Genomic DNA, 19472 nt, shown 5'->3' on the forward strand with positions numbered 1-19472 from the left:
AGAGATAACAATTTAGTCCAAAAGCTCTAGAGTACTTGCATCACAGTGTGATATTTTGAATGATCTGTCGCTATTTTCACTGTACTTTTTTTGTGAACTTTGGTCAAATGTTCAGTAGATTAGCTTACATTGAATATACAGTGAGTTAGATATTTGGATATTTTGAATGCTATGAAAAATATTCACTAAGGACAAGGACGAACGGTAAGGTCATATGATTGAGAGATTGAGATGTTTTTCTCAGTGGCCAGGGATAAAATGAATGGTCAAAGTTGTTTTAAAAGTTAAACATTTGTTTTACATAGCATACATTGTATTATGGTACTTGTACATTATGCTGCTCAGAGTGTCCAACCAAAACAATGATTTATGTTCACCCCAGGACAGGAAATGCATTAGAAACGCACAGTCATTCCCAAACACCCACTGTAGGCCTACCATTAGTGTCCATCACATGTGCAGTGGCCAAGGTTACCTTTTTTTTTTTTCTTCACTTAATGAATTTAATGTGAACACCTGCTTTTCTCCGAGAGAGTTACCACAAGAGTGTAGTAATATCCCAAAGAGCTATTTACACACATCCAACATGTAAAAACACATCTGGGGAAGCTTGGAATGTCGCCTCCGCCATTTGCCCTGCGTTCTCTCCACCGATAAACCTTTTGTTGTGAGGAAATGCCTACTTGTAAAATATCCATTGGTGTTTCAGAGTTGAAACTTGACCCTGGAGAGAATCGTACCCAGGCGAGAATCGTACTGTAGTTTGTGATGGTTCTTTGGAAGTCAAAACACCTCGGTTGCTCCCTTTTTCTGTCTTGCGGTCTCAGATATCGTTGCAGCATTAGAGTAAGAAATAAATTCAAAATTTTAACCGACCTTTGTGAGAAGAATTAGATCCATCCCTCTCGACATATTTGAAAAGCAGGGAATTGTGAAACAAAGTGAAACTTCAATGGAATGCTCTGCCTGTAGTCATATTCTGGATGTGGCATTGGACATCAGGGGAGAAGCATCCCATTAATGTTTAATGTTTGATATGTAAAGCAGTGGCGCAAGATCTCAAATATTCTGCAGCTTTGACATTATTTTATTTTGGATGGGGGGGGGCATTTTTATCCAGACACAGTGTCAAAACATGGACACAGATCACTTATTCTTAGACCGTAATTATTCAATCCCAAACAGCAAAACTGTTTTTACATATTTTTATTTGTAAATATAATGTCAAGCCTCTTCAACCTCTTCCAACATAGGTTGAGCAACAAGCAAAAATCCTCCAGAAGAACCTTCTCTTTTTGCATAGAAAACATAACCTCTCTCTTCACTGTTAATGGTTGTTGTGTTCTAAAAAGGACAAAAAAAACCTTAGTTCTCAGTTGGGGCTGATGTCTATCGGAATGAGTCACATCTCTCATACAAAGGGAACAGAGAAAACAAATTACCTTGTGATTCAACCTGTTGAAGTGAGCAGTCAGTTCCTCTATGTTTGGCATTTCCAAACTTGGAGGAACTACGGACTTTCAGTTGGAAACCTACACTGGCTCAATGGATTCCTCCAGCTGCTTGTATAAATAGGTTTTGATATCCCTGCAGAGACTGTTACAGGAGCCGCTGAAGAACTGGTGAAATGTGTGAAAGCTTTAACTGTATACCACTGAACAGGGTGGGCCATCGCTCATTGTCTTGGGCAGGTGACATGCATGATTGCTGAACCACTGTTGTCGGTCAAATAGGACCCCAGCCCGGTGAACAAGTCCAGAACCACAATATGTGGGCCTTGCTGTGTGACCTGGAAGGGGAGAAGACATAACAGGCACACAAAATGCTCATTCTTATACGTTTTTCAAAGTGAAACTGTAGGTAATGTTGTTACTGAAAATTGTCAGCACTGTTTGCATTATAACCATTTATAAAGGGCTTGTGGATTTACACATTTTGAAATAACTCTTGATAAGGTAACTACACCCAACACGTTTAATCTAAAGAGTACTTTGTTTTAAAGGTGTATCCCACAGGAACCCTCCTTTGTCTTAGGTACTATAATTCATAGGAAGGCTCTAATATTTATTACCATTTATTATTATTTTTGAGAAGGTTTCACTTTGTAAGGCTCTAATATTGATTAAAGTTTGTTATACCTCTGAGGAAGGTTTCACTTTGTAAGGCTCTAATATTAATTAAAGTTTGTTATACCTCTTAGGAAGGTTTCACCTTGTAAAGCTCTAAAATGTATTAAAGTTTGTTATACCTTGTAAGGCTCTAATATTAATTAAAGTTTGTTATACCTCTTAGGAAGGTTTCACCTTGTAAAGCTCTAATATTAATTACAGTTTGTTATACCTCTTAGGAGGGTTTCACCTTGTAAAGCTCTAATATTAATTAAAGTTTGTTATACCTCTTAGGAAGGTTTCACCTTGTAAAGCTCTAATATTAATTACAGTTTGTTATACCTCTGAGGAAGGTTTCACCTTGTAAAGCTCTAATATTAATTAAAGTGTGTTATACCTCTGAGGAAGGTTTCACTTTGTAAGGCTTTAATATTAATTAAAGTTTGTTATACCTCTTAGGAAGGTTTCACCTTGTAAAGCTCTAAAATGTATTAAAGTTTGTTATACTTCATAGGAAGGTTTCACCTTGTAAGGCTCTAATATTAATTAAAGTTTGTTATACCTCTTAGGAGGGTTTCACCTTGTAAGGTTCTAATATTAATTAAAGTTTGTTATACCTCTTAGGAGGGTTTCACCTTGTAAGGCTCTAATATTAATTAAAGTTTGTTATACCTCTTAGGAAGGTTTCACCTTGTAAAGCTCTAATATTAATTAAAGTTTGTTATACCTCTTAGGAAGGTTTCACCTTGTAAAGCTCTAAACATTTTTACAATTTGTTATACTTCATAGGAAGGTTTCACCTTGTAAGGCTCTAATATCCTTACTACTCTGTTGAGAATTTCATTTAAAAAAAAGGAAACTTCTTTAAACTCTTATGCTGTCTAGAAACATCTGATTTCATTTATTCCATGGCAATAACATAACAACAGACCACATGAAATGTAAGAGCAGCTCTGACAGATCAAATTGCTCTAAGAGGAATAAACAAATCATTTCCATCTGTTTGTCCCAGTGAAATAATTTAGAAACCTGCCAGTGGCTTTCTGATGGATTTACAAGGACAATATGTAGCGTAGAAGGACGTTTACCTTATGCTGTCATTATTTTAGCCTGTTCAGCTTATGTGGGCCCCTGGGACTTTCATAAAATGTGGTTAAAATATCCATGCAAACAACCAAAACATTGTAATCATGTACCAAGTCTATGAAACCACAATGAGTCGAATCAGCCTCAAGCATTACAGCTGTAGGAGGATAGATGGTTAAAATTGATCCTCGAAAGAAGGACAGTAGTGGTGGTTAGTTTGGCCAGAGTAGCTGGTGAGTGTGCAGGCTGCCACTCTGACCATCACGCCAAGACAAGAATCAGTACTTGACACTTCCCACCTTACTCCTTCAACATCCCCCACAATGTCAAGGAAAGAAGCCTTATGTCATATCAGACAGCTTTCTTGATTACTTAAGGCAGAGAGGATTTCTGCTGCTTTTGCTTTATTTCAAAGCCAATAGTTGGACGGGCCCAATGGTTGGAGGACAAGCCGATCAATTACTCTCGTACCCTCACGTTTATTAATCTTGCACACCACGCTGTTGCCTTTCCCTCTGACGAGAGGAAGCGCTAACCTTATACAGCAGAGTGCACATAACCAGTTGGGACAGGGATATTTCCATCAATGGGTGAAGATACTGAATGTTTCATCTTGCCCCGTGAGAATTAGTTTTGGGCTCCATTACAATGGGAGTCACTGTAAAATATGTTCTTATCTTAAAATATATTTTCAGATTTTGAAACATAATTTAAAACGAACGGTATGTTCTCTCTTATTCAGTCGGATTTTCAGTTTGCTTCCTGAATAAAGTAGCTTCAATTTGAATTGACCCTTTTTACAGGGCAACAGGAAACAGTCAATATCTTCTCCCAGTGATGGAAAGTATCACAGTCCCAACTAGAGACAGATAATATCTAATCAGACAGTGGTGAAGAGTGGATGTGACATTTTCTTGCTAAAAGATCCCCATGCACAATACAATTTATGAATTCTCCACACTGGCATGGATAATCTATTCAATATGTTTTGCTGAAGTCTGACAGATACAATAAAATGTAAAGATAGTTTCCATTTGAACCAACACGTGCAGCATTTACTGCAACTGTAAACTCAAGTCCAGAATTTTAAGTGGAAACAATAGACATCTGAATTCTTTCTGGACCTCAAAAACACTAAAGATTTTTTTCCTGATATGTAGGAAAATTCTCAGGCAAAAGGCTTATCAAAACCATGTATCTTGTAATGCTCAAGTGTATGCAACCAATTTCTGGCCCATTTCTCATCAAGGAAAGGCAGCATTCAACAAAACCACCCTGGCCCACTGTTATGCCCATCAAAAGTCCCACTTTAAGGTTACATCTTTAAAGTGGGACTTTACAAAGACTCGTTTCAGACTAGACTAGCAAGACAAGGATTTCAGATATCATGCCAGAATAAATGATATCATGATTACCTGTTTAAATGACACTTCATGCCAATTTACAAGCAAATAATAATAATAAAAAAACAGACGTTAGCAAAAGAAATAACAATAACAACAAAATATGCTAAGTAACTTACAGCTTCCCATGGGAATCAGACCCGCAACCTCTGGCTTTCCAATCACCATGCTCTGCCTACTGAGCTACATGGGACTGCCGTTAATTGATTGTCAGCCACAGGTAATCATATATACTGTACATAACTATTTACACAGAGTAGATACATGACTGTGTTTTTCGGTGGAGGAGTGCGTGGGTGACATTACGTGAGCCCATTTATGCAGAGTGGGTGTAGGTGGTCAGTTTGATGGCTTGGATGTAGAAACTCTCAGCCTCTTAGTAAAATGCTCTGGTACAATGCAGGGCTGAGAGGGGTCTTTAGTAATGCAGTGTTCTTTTGTTCTGAATCGTTTCAGGTGGATATCCTGGATGGATGGGAGCACTGTTAGTCCACATTATGTCCTCTAACCGGTTACCCAAAAATAGTTTGCAGTCATCTGAGCTAGCCAGCCAATCAGCCAGGATTGAGTTGTGAAAATGTTGTGGTTATTAAGCAGACTAGGTTTAATGTACTTGCTTAAGGACAGAAAACAGAGTTTTCCCCTTGTGGTGTAGTCAGGCTTGCAGAAATGTGGTTACTGATCAGATATTTGAAATGATAAACTGCTGTTACCAAGAGCCTAACGATAGTATGAACCCACAGAATGGTAATACAACAGAAGACCTTTGCCATCATAAATATTGACTTACATACTGCTTTGGGTCATCCAGTGTAAACATTGATTGTTAGAGTTGGCCCGAGTAAGCAACCATAGCCTGGGAAAGCAGCACCAAGGGGCCTTGATAGCCTTAATCAATTTCTACAGGTTTGCCATGTTCTTGAATAGAAGGCAATGCTGCAGAAAAATTCAGTAATTTGCCTTATCTGAAAATATGCTGAATTTCAGGGTAGGTGTGGATGGATATAAGATAATGGGGTAGGGTGAAATAGTATTCCTGGAAAAGTTATGGTCAGTTTTGGAACAGTTTGATTGTATTAGTAGTCTACTATCATTTTCTCCCTTCCTCTTTGCAGTATGTTAATACAACAAATCTTTGAAGATTCCAAAATGTCTCTTTTCCTAGTGACTTAAATTAAAAAGAATAAGGAAAGCAATGGCCAACAACCTGAGCTCTGAGCATCATGGCTGCCATTGGACCTGGCTTACTTGTCTCTCTTGTTGAAAAAACTGCTGAGAGCAGCAGCAGATTTTGAAAAGTACAGGAACCTCTTCAGATGCATCTCTGCTCAGATGCAACGAATGCTTCTAAAGCTGTTGGACAGAACTTTATCATGTAATGTAACAGGACTACCCAAACACACTGCTTCAGCTAGGACAGAGTTTTTCAGAGCCAATCCCCAATGTGAATTCAAGTGAGCATACCTTTCAAATGCTGAAGGCCAGATTGAAGCCCAAAAAAGCCCAGAAACCAGCTGGAACTGAGAACCGCCGAGATATTGGTTGAAGAGTTCAGGAAATCCAGCCAGAAAACGCCACATATTTGTTTAGACATTTATTGGAGAGCTGCACAAGAATACTTTTACAGGTGGCATTGGGTTCTGCTCCTCTGGGGTAACTCACATGGTTGTGTGGTCGATACTACTAATAACTATATCAACACCATAATATCTTTAATAACAATCCCCATAGGCAATGGGCGGATTTGCACTCGCATGCTAGTAAGACCAGTGCACATCAGACTGAGTGAGTAACCTGACGATTAAGTAGTCAGTATGAAATCTAATACTGTGATAGGAGCGATCCCTGGCGTCAGCTGATATGTCCCTGACCAATGACCACTCAGGTTTCCTGGCTATGCTAATTCATTGCATGCAAATGATATGTGATTAAGCACAAAACATGACTCCTGTATTGAACATAAAGTTAATATGTACAAAACCTTTTATAATGGTTCAACTAAAATGGATTAAACAAAATTTAAAAAAGCTGACAGTCTGACAGTCTGTATCAACTGTTGGAATGTAGCCAAAAACAAACAAATTGTCACGATCCAAATATTATTTTTGTTCACTGCAATTTTCTTTCATAATTTTCCATTAAATTATGGAGACTTTGTAAAGTGTTGTTATATAAAAAATGACAATAACTTCTTTAAGTTATTCTTTAAATTCCAGAAACAGACTTTTGGAATATAAAGAGAAGTAGAAAACAAAAAGAATTGTGTCGATTGCCATCATCCCAATATTTACGAATGACACTTATTTGTCACCAGATCTCGGATACAACAAAGTTACCAAATCATTGAGTTCACTGCTTTGTAAACTTTGGCGAGTAAAATCTCATGCTATGATTGATTCACACTGCTGTGACAGGGCAGGGAAACATGCTGTCACGTTTTCCAATCATGGTCCAACAAGTCTTTGAGAACATAAATGTAATGGACATGGGAAAAGAGGCCTGAACACTTGTCTCTCAGAACTGTTCTTATTGATGTTATAGGCCCGTGGCTGTTACAGTGTTTTACGGTTTGCATTAATGTGATCTTTTCTATTGTGTCTTTAGAGTCCTTACTGATGAACAGTGTAGGTAATCTGTGCATACAGTAACCTTCAGTGTTCATAATTAAACTGTGATTTGTGCATTGTATCCACATCCTAGATAGACCCAGAATACTTTATTTTATTTTGTGATTAACTACTTATGGACAGTTGCATTTTGACAAGAAGCAGTAGGTACAAGGTCAGAATGTCATTACTCCAGGTACGTTCCTTGCTATTTGTATAGGAAATCTGGCATTCTCCAAAATATGTGAATATTTTAAGTGAATAAATTGAGTCTGCATCTGCTATTGTTAGGAACCTTAAATGAGGCAATGCAGCTCAATAACAATATTACCGTAAAGCAATCTCCCAAGACGTGCTCCCTCATGTGGGGTGATTGGCTGTCTCAGTCCCTCTGTGTGGGTCTGTTTGTCTGTGTATTTGTGTACGCGTTCGTGTGAGTTCCTTTGCGAATTTTATGTGTGTACGTGTTATGAGTGTTTATAACTGTGTTGGCCATGGAACAACTAAGGCTCTACTGTCTCATACTGATGACATCAGCATGAGAAGCATTAAATCCGCTCAACTCTCCGCTTCCTGGCTTTGTGCCCAGACTTGGTAATATGTAGGCTTTCCCCATCAGTCTCTTGTTTCTCGTTGATGGATTAGTTTCTGCTGCCTTTATGAGTGGTGGGGCCAAGGCGACCCCTTTTAGTGCCGGATAGAAATGAAGATAGTAAAGTGACATCCAAATTTGGCAGGTCCTTGCTGCTTTGCAGTTTTAGAAACGAATACAAGTTTGTCTCATTTGATTTGATGCATAATTATGTAGGACACGGTCAGTGTGATCAATAAAAGGAAGGCTTGATTGAGGCCCTTTGGATTATCACATTGGGTAATGGATGTAGAAATGGTAAACAAATCCTATGCAAAAACTGTATTTAATTTAAAGTGAAGATCACACATAGTATACAGGTACACTGTACGTTTACTTGATCCATTTTGCAGGACCTACTGTGTATGCAGTGTGTTTAGAAATGACAAATCTTAGCTCTCCTTGACATTTTTGACTGTAATGAAAATGGACAAATGCTGGAGTAAAAGATATATTCCATTACTGGCATCACGGAGTGTCAATGTCTTATTCACACCTCCTAGCCAGCAGTTATATGACCCTCTGACTGAAAGTTGTTGCTAGGAGCAATACTCTGTTGGTCTGTATCCAGAAAGGCAATTTTTACACCGAAACACACACACACACTGATCTACACGCTAACACACATCCTCTTACTTGCTATAGTTCTAGTCCAACATGTTTCAATGCCAAATGAGTGACAAGAGACTGCAGAAAATCTTTATATCCTACTGTCCAAAGGAGTGCTCTTCCACTTCACTCTCCTGAGTGTGATCAGACGTCTTTGGGGACATTCTACCTCTGTGTTTTGTTCATGAATTTGGAAATGGATCTTGCCCCAGTAATCTTTCTGTCTGTTGAGATAAGGATCGGCTTTGGATTTTGTACTAAATTTTTGTGAATTTGCTTCAGGTTAGACGTTAGAGTGTAACAAAGAAATGCACTGTTTTGCCAGACGGAAATTAAACCCTGTAATTTTCTTTTCACCGGTTTGTTTCTGAGTATTCTCAAGAGTATCTCAAGTCAAAAACATTCATGTAGGGGTTTGGATTGAGAAGGAGTTAGGGCTTATTCTGATAAACATTTCTTACTGTTTTCAAAGAAGGTCTCTGAAGACCTCAACAATTACTGTTGTCAATTATCTCCATATCTCCATATACAGTATATGATTCTTTCACAACTGGCACAGGAACCAAAGAAGAGAATGAAGTGACCTGGTCTTGCTTTTGCAGAGGTTCAACCTATGCAATGTTACACATCACAACTTCACAGAGGTGATAAAGACGGATGATGGGGAGCACCCTGTGCCAACACCTCCGAAATCCTTGGGAACAATGTTGATATGACTTTGGGGCCTCCACTATGCAAATGAATCTGACATGGTCTAGACATGGACTAAACAGCCTGTAGCACATTACATCCCACTGCTGGATTGGCCCCAAAACTAAGCAGGAGCTCTCTAGCTTGCAGCAGAGGTGTCCTGGCTCTTTCTGGTGCGTGTTGTTGTCAGTGCAGCACCCAGGTGGGTGCTTTGGGTGTCTGGAAAAGTGCAACTTACAGCGGGGAGAACAAGTATTTGATACACTGCCGATTTTGCAAGTTTTCCCACTTACAAAGCATGTAGAGGTCTGTAATTTTTATCATAGGTACACTTCAGCTGTGAGAGACGGAATCCAGAAGATCCAGAAAATCACATTGTATGATTTTTAAATAATTAATATGCATTTTATTTCAGGACATAAGTATTTGATCACCTATCAACCAGTAAGAATTCCGGCTCTCACAGGGAGGGCTTAATTCTTTAAGAAGTCCTCCTGTTCTCCACTCATTACCTGTATTAACTGCACCTGTTTGAACTCATTACCTGTATAAAAGACACCTGTCCACACACTCAATCAAACAGACTCCAAACTCTCCACAATAGCCAAGACCAGAGAGCTGTGTAAGGACATCATGGATAAAATTGTAGACCTGCACAAGGCTGGGATGGGCTACAGGACAACAGGCAAGCAGCTTCGTGAGAGGGCAACAACTGTTGGCACAATTATTAGAAAATGGAAAAAGTTCAAGATGACGGTCAATCTCCCTCAGTCTGGGGCTCCATGCAAGATCTCACCTCGTGGGACATCAATGATCATGAGGAAGGTGAGGGATCAGCCCAGAACTTGGTCTAAACTCCACTCGCCGTGGTTGGAGGAAGAAGAAGAATGAGTACAACCCCAAGAACACCATCCCAACCGTGAAGCATGGAGGTGGAAACATCATTCTTTGGGGATGCTTTTCTGCAAAGGGGACAGGACCTCTGCACCGTATTGAGGGGAGGATGGATGGGGCCATGTATCGCGCAATCTTGGCCAACAACCTCCTTCCCTCCGTAAGAGCATTGAAGATGGGTCGTGGCTGGGTCTTCCAGCATGACAACGACCCAAAACACACAGCCAGGGCAACTAAGGAGTGGCTCCATAAGAAGCATCTCAAGGTCCTGGAGTGGCCTAACTAGTCTCCAGACCTGAACCCAATAGAAAATCTTTGGAGGGAGCTGAAAGTCTGTATTGCCCAGCGACAGCCCCGAAACCTGAAGAATCTGGAGAAGGTCTGTATGGAGGAGTGGGTCAAAATCCCTGCTGCAGTGTGTGCAAAACTGGTCAAGAACTACAGGAAACATATGATCTTTGTAATTGCAAACAAAGGTTTCTGTACCAAAAATTAAGTTCTGCTTTTCTGATGTATCAAATACTTATGTCATGCAATAAAATGCAAATTAATTACTTAAAAATCATACAATGTGATTTTCTGGATTTTTGTTTTAAATTATGTCACTCACAGTTGAAGTGTACCTATGATAAAAATTACAGACTTCTACATGATTTTTAAGTAGGTAAATCTGCAAAATCGGCAGTGTATCAAATACTTGTTGTAACAAGGAGGCGCGTGGAAGACGCGCGCCACCCCTCCCGACGTGGTGTTCGGCGCACGTCATCGCCGGCCTTCTAGCCACGCCGCTCCTCCTCCCACGGCACTGTCATGTCTTGTTATTGCACACACCTGGTGTCCATTCCCTCATTAGGTCGCATATATAAGTTCCTGTGTTTCCGGGTGTCTTTGTGTGGTATTGTTCTATGTTCAGTTTGTTTTGGATTTGCTGTGCGCAATTGTTATGCGCTATTTGAGTGCTACCTCCTTTTTGATAGAGGAACTCAATACACATACTTTGACTGCCTCCCTGCATTCGTCTCCTTTTTTTTGCATACACACCACGAAGACAGACTGTGACACTTGTTCTCCCCACTGTATATATAAAAAAAAATCATAAAATTGCATGGTAAGCAGCACATTTTTATTTAACTGTGTATAATCAGCAAGGACGTTTGATGGATATTACTTTGATGTTGTCTAAGAAGTCAGTTCAGACACACCCTGTATTCATGTGGAACCTGATCTATTTGGCATTTGTCTGAACCATGGATGGATTCAACAATCGAGTAGTTCATTCTCATCATCATATAGCTAGAAAATAAAGCGCTCGTCCAGTTCCGTACGCGTCAGCTATGTCATTTTCACACAGCCTCGTATCACATTTCTGTATGTGATAAGGCCAAACAGAAACACAACTATCTTACATCTACCGCTGCTTAATTTGCTAGCAACAACATATCAGTCAAAACCTTTAAATGTCTATTCTGACAAAGCTTGGCTTCATTTCTTTGTCCTAGCCAAACACCGTCTATCCATGAATACCTTCATGGAACACAATCACGGATGCAAAACTATTTGTCCACACAAACTTGTCTGTGGATTCTGTTATTAAAATGGACAGTTATTTGCCTGAATGCACTCTGTAAGCTTTATGTGTAAGCTAAATGGTTTTATTTAAAGTGGAAATCCCAAAACCCATCTGAAGGGTTGTGATTGTACAGTACAAACATAGGTATATGTAAGCATTTCTAGAATCAAAATTTTTCAAAGAATGAACTGATTGCATTAATTGAATCAATGTTGTTGTTAGTGAATCACAATTGATATCTCAACTCATATTTTTATATTTTAATGAACAAGTTTATATGCTTAGTTTAGCATCCAAGTTAAGTCCAAATCATGCAATGGGAGCAGTGTCTGAGAAATGATGTGTAGCTAATTAATTTCTGTTGATCACTGTATGTCCCCCTTGGGCCAATCAGTTAAAAATGTTTAATGTCTGATCTCTATGGTAAGACACATCACTCATTCAAGATTTGTCTAAATTGGGCCAGTTGTGTCTGAGATTCTGTGCAAGACGTACATACATACATATTAATTTGTGTATAAAAAGTACCAGCATGCTACCCTCTGTGTACATACTAACAAACTGAGGTGAATCTGACCCAACTAACTTAGACTGGACACTTTAGGATAACCTGGCATTATCTGCTACCTTGAGAGATTGCAAGCTTCTTATCGCCAGAAATTGACTCTCACTAGTCAGTAAATAGACACTGACTAGTTTGTAAGGTATTTCAAAATCATTTGATTTTAAAGCTTCACAAACAATGCATCTCTGAGAACTAGGCTACTTTTATTATTTCACACAAAACATTACAACAGCACGGTAACACCTTATTTTGCGAGTCCCAAAATGTTGCATATAGATGTTCTACAGAATTGTCTACTGACTATCTATAACATTTTAACTAACCATCTACAGTACTAACCCAAACCCTTACCCTAATCCTAACCCTAATTCTATCCCTAACCTTAACCCTTACCCTCAACCTTATTCTAAACCTAACCCTAACCTTAACGTTATTAAGCAGTTGTTTATCAACCAATAGTTTATTTATAGTTTGTTAAAATATTTTGATAGTATTACTATCTATAAAACTACAGATGCAAATTTGGACTCTCAAAATAATGTTCAACCCAGCACCTGTTTAAATACTTAGAGTTAGGTCCGGAAATATTTGGACACTGACACAATTTTCATAATGTTGTCTCTGTACACCACCACAGTGTATTTGAAATGAAACAAGCAAGTTGAACAAAAATATAATATGAAACATTTAGAAATTGCAACGATTTTCATACACAGTCCCCATATTTCAGGGGCTCAAATGTAATTTGACAAATTAAAACAGTAATTAATAAAATGTTCATTTTTTATTCTTTGTCGAGAATCCTTTGCAGGCAATGACTGCTTGGAATCTGGAATGCATGGAGATCACCAAACGTTGGGTTTCCTCCTTTGTGATGCTTTGCCAGGCCTTTACTGCAGCTGTCTTCAGTTGCTGTCTGTTCATGGGTCTTTCTGCCTTCAGTTTTGTCTTCAGCAAGTGAAATGCATGCTTGATCTGGTTGAGATCAGGTGTTTGACTCAGCCATTAGAGAATATTCAAATTCTTTGCTTTCGCAGTATGTTTTGTGTCATTGTCATCTGTAAAGTGTAGTGGCGTCCAATCAACTTGGCTGAATTTGCCTGAATCTGAGCAGACAATATATCCCTTACAAAAACCTTACAAAATAACATAACTTGTGTCAGTGTCCAATTATTTCCGGACCTAACTGTATGTCGTCAGTTATGTTGTTAAACTTTGAAATTAGTGCATTTTGTTTGACATTGATTTTTAATTGAAAAAGATGGTCCTTTAAAAAAAGAAAGCCTTTTCACATAAAAAAAAAAATATTGTTTCATCTCAATTTGAGGTTCTCTAGTTGTATAATAAATGTTTTGTGTCCTTTTCTGTGTGGAATTGTGAAAGGAAATATTCAGAATAATTTTTTATTTGACATCTACAGTGTTGAAGATTGCTTTTAAAGACGTGATAACCTGACACTGAGAAATTGACTGTTCAACCAGTGACGGGAAATACATTGAAGAAGACATTTCCTGACAGCACTGTCTTTGACTATTATTGAATTAAACATCAAAAGAGCCATTTCCTGTTGACTCTCTGTGGTAGAATTTATGCATGTATTTCTCAGTCAGAAACAATCATCTGGGTTTGTAACCCTAATATATTGTCTAGTCATATCTACTGATATCTCCCAGCGTTGACTGTAAGCTAAAGGTCAGGATCGGTGCTGTAGTTACGGTAAGAATGCCACATTAGCCATCTTTGTGAAGGGAGATGCGGGCTGCTGTATGATTCTTGCAGGGAACATCGGTTATACTTCCCACGAAAATTCTGTGAATGACTGATGGGGCAAAATTTGGTTCAAATAAAACTAAACAAACCCTTGGCATCATCTGATTGATCTCCAGCCAAGCATTTTATACATCTTTAGAGACTGTGCTAAAATAGTTTCATGCCAGTATATGGTTTCCACTGTGTGCCAATCACTGCACATGGCTGACATGCAAAACACATGTTTCGTTGATGTATAATGTTACGCTGGGAGGGCACAAGGACTTTACCCAGATGCAAATATTCCAATTAAATCCTGTTGTTGCAAAGGACATCTGTGTTCTCTGTGACGGTCCAGGGCATTGCCTGACTGAAGGACAACGTGGGAGAAATACCATACATCCCACATCCACAAGGAAAAATACTGCCCAAAGGCTTTGTGTCTGGACTCATTTTAAACAACAGGTAAATCAGCTGATCGGTCAGTAAAAAGGTCAAACACAGTTTTGCAGCTCTCTAAAAGGTGTAGAGCACCCATGAAAATGCTGTGCTGTGCTGCCCTTGCTGGTACCACTAAACTGTACCTTGTGAAAAATGCCTTCTAATAGAGTTGACAACCATGATACTTATTTCTTTGTCAACAAGTGGGGTTCCCCATAGAAGCCAACTGGCAAAAATATACCCAGCACTCATATCTAGCAATCAATCCAGCACTTCTGTCATAAATCATGATCCATGCTACTGTGAAAGGATTTTAACAGTTGAACAACTATGCCCTGAGGGAGTAATTTAGAGGGTCAAAACAACGTTTCAATCACAGAGATGGCACTGGTCTGCCCCTCTGGCTCTTTCCTTTTCGGCATCCCTCCTGCTGTGTGTGGAATGGGGAAGAGAGCGGTTGCCGTCTGACATTGTCAAACCTGTAATTTGAATCCTCTAGACCTTCAGTCCCTACCTCTCATGCCGCTAATATGCTGGTCTTTGTCTCAGTCACAAGAATAGCACTGGAAATGCAGCAGAAGAGGTCCTCATAGATATTTCATGGGAGAGTGAAGTTGCGTAAGCATCCACATGTTATATGTTCCATCATGGCCTAGTACTTTGGCTGGGGTGGAGAAATACCAGGCCTGGGTCTACCGGGATCAATCTTTCTTACGCTACTCAATAGACATGCAATGCATTTGAAATTGAATTGGAGCTGCTCAGGAAGGTCTTGCTTCTGACTGCACTGAGTGAATTTGACAGCTTTAAATGGCGAGGCATTGCACTGAGAGGTGCCCCGTAAATATTTCCAGGGCGCATAATGGTTAGTGGGGGGTGTGGTAAATATGAAACAGCCAGCAGCTGTCAGAGACATAATTTCCACTTTAATTAAAGAATCAAGATGGACTGAGTTGGGTTAGTTGGTATGAGGACCCGAATGCCCCTGGTTTTAAGGGAACTCTTCAGCTTCTGCATTAAATGAGGACCTCTCTACGAGATGGTATGTCTGTTAAAGAACCCCAAGACGAAGCAGGTAATTTAAATTAACGGTGACCTGATAATTCAATTGGGCAATTAGATTTAGGGTTATCCTGAGTGATGACTACGGTCACATGTCGGTCTCAGAGGCATCGCGCTGGGACCCCAGTCGGGGGTCTAGTCAATGATAGGCTCAATGATGAGCTCAAATTGCTCAGTATAAATGACATAATGAAGTAAACTCTGATTAAGCATGCATGTCATATGCATGTCATAGTGTATATAGATCCAAGTCATGTGCAATTACACATTCTTTATAAAGTTTCTTGCATAAGCTTTTGTCTTGACAATGTTTGCAGTGTGGTACCAACTTTTGTTTCAAGATGTCTGTCCTTGACTGATATATGAGCAACTTGGCACACCATCTCCATATGAATATTTATTGGTTGACAGTGCCCATATTGTTTTCGGGACTAATCTAAATTATATTGAATTGAGAGACCTTTGGTTGCTAGATGAGGCATAATATGTTTCGTGATGATTGGTAATTCAATTCCAGAACAGTCGGATTTTAAGTGGTTTTTCACAAAATTCTAAATGGCAGAAAATCCATAATAGCGGACGGATCCCTGGGGCAAATATGTTACTTATGAGTAAAGAAACCTATGTGCTGAATTTCATGACTTTAGATAAAAGACATAATCTTGCGGAGTTAGTTCTTTAATTGCTTGTTATAAACTGTGTTGTACTGTCGGCTGAAAGCGATGACATATTAAATTTACATTTCAGTAATTTAGCAGACGTTACGGCAGTGAGTAAACATGTTCATGCATATCCTTTTCTGTCACTTTTCCCGTCCTCTTTGCTTCAATAAGCTGTTTGTCATGACAATAGGTGCTGGGTTTTTGGCATATGGCCAAGAGGTATCCATGCACACCTTCGCTTTAATATACCACTGTTTATGTGCCTAAGCAGTGTTATATTGGCCATATACCACACTCTCGGGACTTTTTGATTGATTACAGTACAATGTAAAAAAAAATTATTTAAGCAAGGATCTCTACGGGCAACGTGCACCATTCACTCAAGTTTCTGTAAAATCAGGCCATGCTGTGTCTGAGATATGGCGCGTGACGTACAGGCGGACGCACTGGAAGATGCAGATCCACAATACTGTAGCGACAATACTCACCCAATGTCATCTCGGAGAACAACGATGGCCACGCCGAGCGAGGTTCAAGCCCTTTAAGCAATGCACCATACATGCCCGAATGATGTGCACAAATGTATGCAACTACACATCCAGTATGTCGTCACGGGCGTCAGGACCCATTTCTGGGTAGGAAGAGGTTAATAAGAGAGACAGAAAGTGAGGGGGAGAGACCGAGAAAGAGGGGGGAGTTTGTCGCCAGTTCGGACTCAAACGCTGCAGCATCAGCATCCCTATTTATTGTTTCAGCAAAAGGGAGTGAAAAACTACACCCGCAAAGAGGCTGCGCGCCCTTGGAAATTGTTTATCTAAAAGTGTTTCTGGGTTTTATGCTTCTGTTTACACGAAGAGGTAAAAGTGGCAAAATTGCAGAATAGGGACCTTACTTTCTAGGGATCCTTCCTAAAGGAACCATGGATTATATAAGAAGATACACTTTAATTAATGTCCTAGTCAGCGTTTTGATAGGTAAGTAACATTGTGTTTTATTGGGCTATAATGCTGCGCTGAACGGCTAATGAGCCAATTTCAGTATTTATTTTTATTTTGCAGCTTTTAGCTTTGGTTTGGTGTGGTTAGGCTCAATAGACAACTTCATTCGAAGTTCCAACAGTTCCCATTCTCGCGGTCAGGAGACGTTTTTCTGATAGGTATATTCACCTTATTGTGAGTCTGTTACATATTTTCGAGAAACTTGCATTGCAAAAAAGTGTACAGAATGTTAGAGTAATTTCAACTGTTAACAAATATATTAAGAACGTCTACGTTTCCATTTGTTAGGAACGGTTGTAATCAACTTGAACTTAAAGCTTTTAATTTACATTGGTAAATAATGTAATCGACTGAAATGTTCACAACCATTTTGCGACCTGTCTCCAGCTCAACTGTGCTTAACATTACTCCGATTGAATTCCTTGTTATTTGACCCTGTGATACGTGACACTACAAAATTGGAATAGTGCTGGATTGTATCACAATAATATCCACATGATTAGATGTCCATGATTTTAAGATGTAATGGTGGCTCTTAATTTTTTCCTTTATTGTCGTTACATTGGGCAAATATTATCAATCTTCGCAACCAGTAATGTAATGTCTCGATCAGAAAGACACTACACCACTGTAATGTCCTGGTGAGCTTGCTGTACTTTTATTGTAGCTGGGTATTTCTGCATAGTGGGTTTTTGTCGGGGGGAGGGGTACTACGTTTACACACACCAGTCGCCTAAGTGCCTTATGAGGTATAATTAATGCACTACGACACACTTCTGTGCCTTTTGATTAGCTTAATCAGTAAGTTAATATGACATCAAAACACTCATGTAACATTCATGAAGTCCAAAGGCAAGTGTAATCAGAATTATTAATAATACTGTTTTTTAATATTAAAAACGTTTACAAATCATCGTTGGTGATTTTGCTCCTATAAGTGGCGTACTCCTTTACAGTTCTATAAAATACTTATAGTTTATAGAATATATTCAGGTAGACAACCGTGGCGGAATATTCCCTAGATCACTGAAGTAATTAACATCACATCAACATCAATCGTAAATTCAGAACAAATTAGTAATTACAATGTAATTCATTAGAGTCATGGGAGATTTAAAGTCACTCTCCAGTTTACCTGGTTATACAGTCAGTTTAATGTGAGAACCAGACTTCTTTTCACAAACTTTATTACTCTGAAGGCACCACTGAAATGATGCTGATCATTTCTATGCAGGTTAAAACTGAAGGGATGTCTGCTAGATGTGCCCCCATCTCACACTATGCATTGCACTTTATTGTAATATGTACATTCATTTGCCAACTAGATATTTGTTGGGGTTGAAAAGAACAGTTCATTTAATGAAGCAGAAGAAGTGAATTTCAAGCATTTAAAAAATATGTATGTATTTAGACTTAACATGTAATTCAGTGTGACAACATCCAAACAATCGCTGATTTGTAGTCTGCACATTTGTGCATATTCTTCTACACTGTCAGGTTCTATTTTCTATGCTGTGATTGTGCTGGCAGCTTCTATAATAGGACTGCAATGATTTTCTCAATATTCAAAGTACAAGTCATTGGTTTTTCTTTTCACAATAATGTTTTCCTATTTGGTAATAATGTCTGTCTTGTCTTTTTAGGTAATTGGATTTTTAAAAAACAAATTTCTAGCTATAGAAACGTATTCAAATGTATGTTAACATTCACCTAACAATATCCCAGCATTCAACAGTAGACTTTGAAGATTATCACAGAGAAGTTTACTTAACAAAAGGCAAAACATCACTCAAAAATACCTCTGTCACAAGCACCATTATTTGAAATAATAATGTTGACCTCTGTGGCACAATCAATTAGGCCCAATATGTTTCCTAGCATAATAATCAAAAGGGAATGTTTCCACGTTAAAACGTAGCCCGTGTTTTAACCTTAATTTCATACAGTCTATTAACCAACATCAGCGCAAAGCCTTTGCATCTCACTCTAAATAGGAAGGCCTATGCATTGTTTGCATTTTACTCTTGCTTTTAGTTTGATTGAAGAAGCAACTGCCAGTAAGGAAGAATCCAAACCTGATTTAAAGTTACTTAAGGAAATATCATTGATTCATGTCCATACAGAAACCAAGGGACCCTTTCACTGGAATTGTTGAGATTCTGTAGTTGGCATTGCACTGTAAGCCTTTCTGTCCACTGTAGAATTTCTTCTATAAACAAGAAAAGGAGTTTCAATTTCTTTGTGTTTTGTTAAAAATAAAAAGTTCCCCACCACAGGCCTGCCAAATGAACGATAGAGAAATGTTCCAGAATAAAAAAAATAGCTTTTATTTTGTATAGGATTCTTTTGTTGACCAAAGGTCTGAGTAAATGGAAATAGCTCTAGATTCAACTCAGTT

General features: G+C 38.8%; 1 protein-coding gene and 1 long non-coding RNA gene across 5 annotated transcripts in view; one reads left to right on the forward strand and one right to left on the reverse strand.

The window, feature by feature from the left end:
* Nucleotides 1–1290: 1290 nt before the first annotated feature.
* On the reverse strand, nucleotides 1291–16797 carry LOC109616686. The gene is made up of 3 exons (XR_002197928.2): nucleotides 16565–16797; nucleotides 1443–1789; nucleotides 1291–1344 (listed from the first exon to the last, which is right to left on the reverse strand). It is a non-coding gene; the product is annotated as an uncharacterized LOC109616686 (long non-coding RNA).
* Nucleotides 16798–16814: 17 nt separating this feature from the next.
* ltk (leukocyte receptor tyrosine kinase) overlaps nucleotides 16815–19472 on the forward strand; it is a 57791-nt gene continuing 55133 nt past the window's right edge. For all 4 annotated transcript variants that reach the window (XM_010879103.4, XM_010879104.4, XM_020054336.3 and 1 more), the window contains exon 1: nucleotides 16815–17050. In XM_010879103.4, coding sequence (XP_010877405.2) covers nucleotides 16996–17050 — 55 coding nt within the window. In that variant the 5' untranslated portion in view covers nucleotides 16815–16995. The remainder of the gene's footprint in view (nucleotides 17051–19472) is intronic.

Source organism: Esox lucius, chromosome 15, assembly GCF_011004845.1.
Source record: "Esox lucius isolate fEsoLuc1 chromosome 15, fEsoLuc1.pri, whole genome shotgun sequence".
Classification (NCBI taxonomy): domain Eukaryota; kingdom Metazoa; phylum Chordata; class Actinopteri; order Esociformes; family Esocidae; genus Esox; species Esox lucius.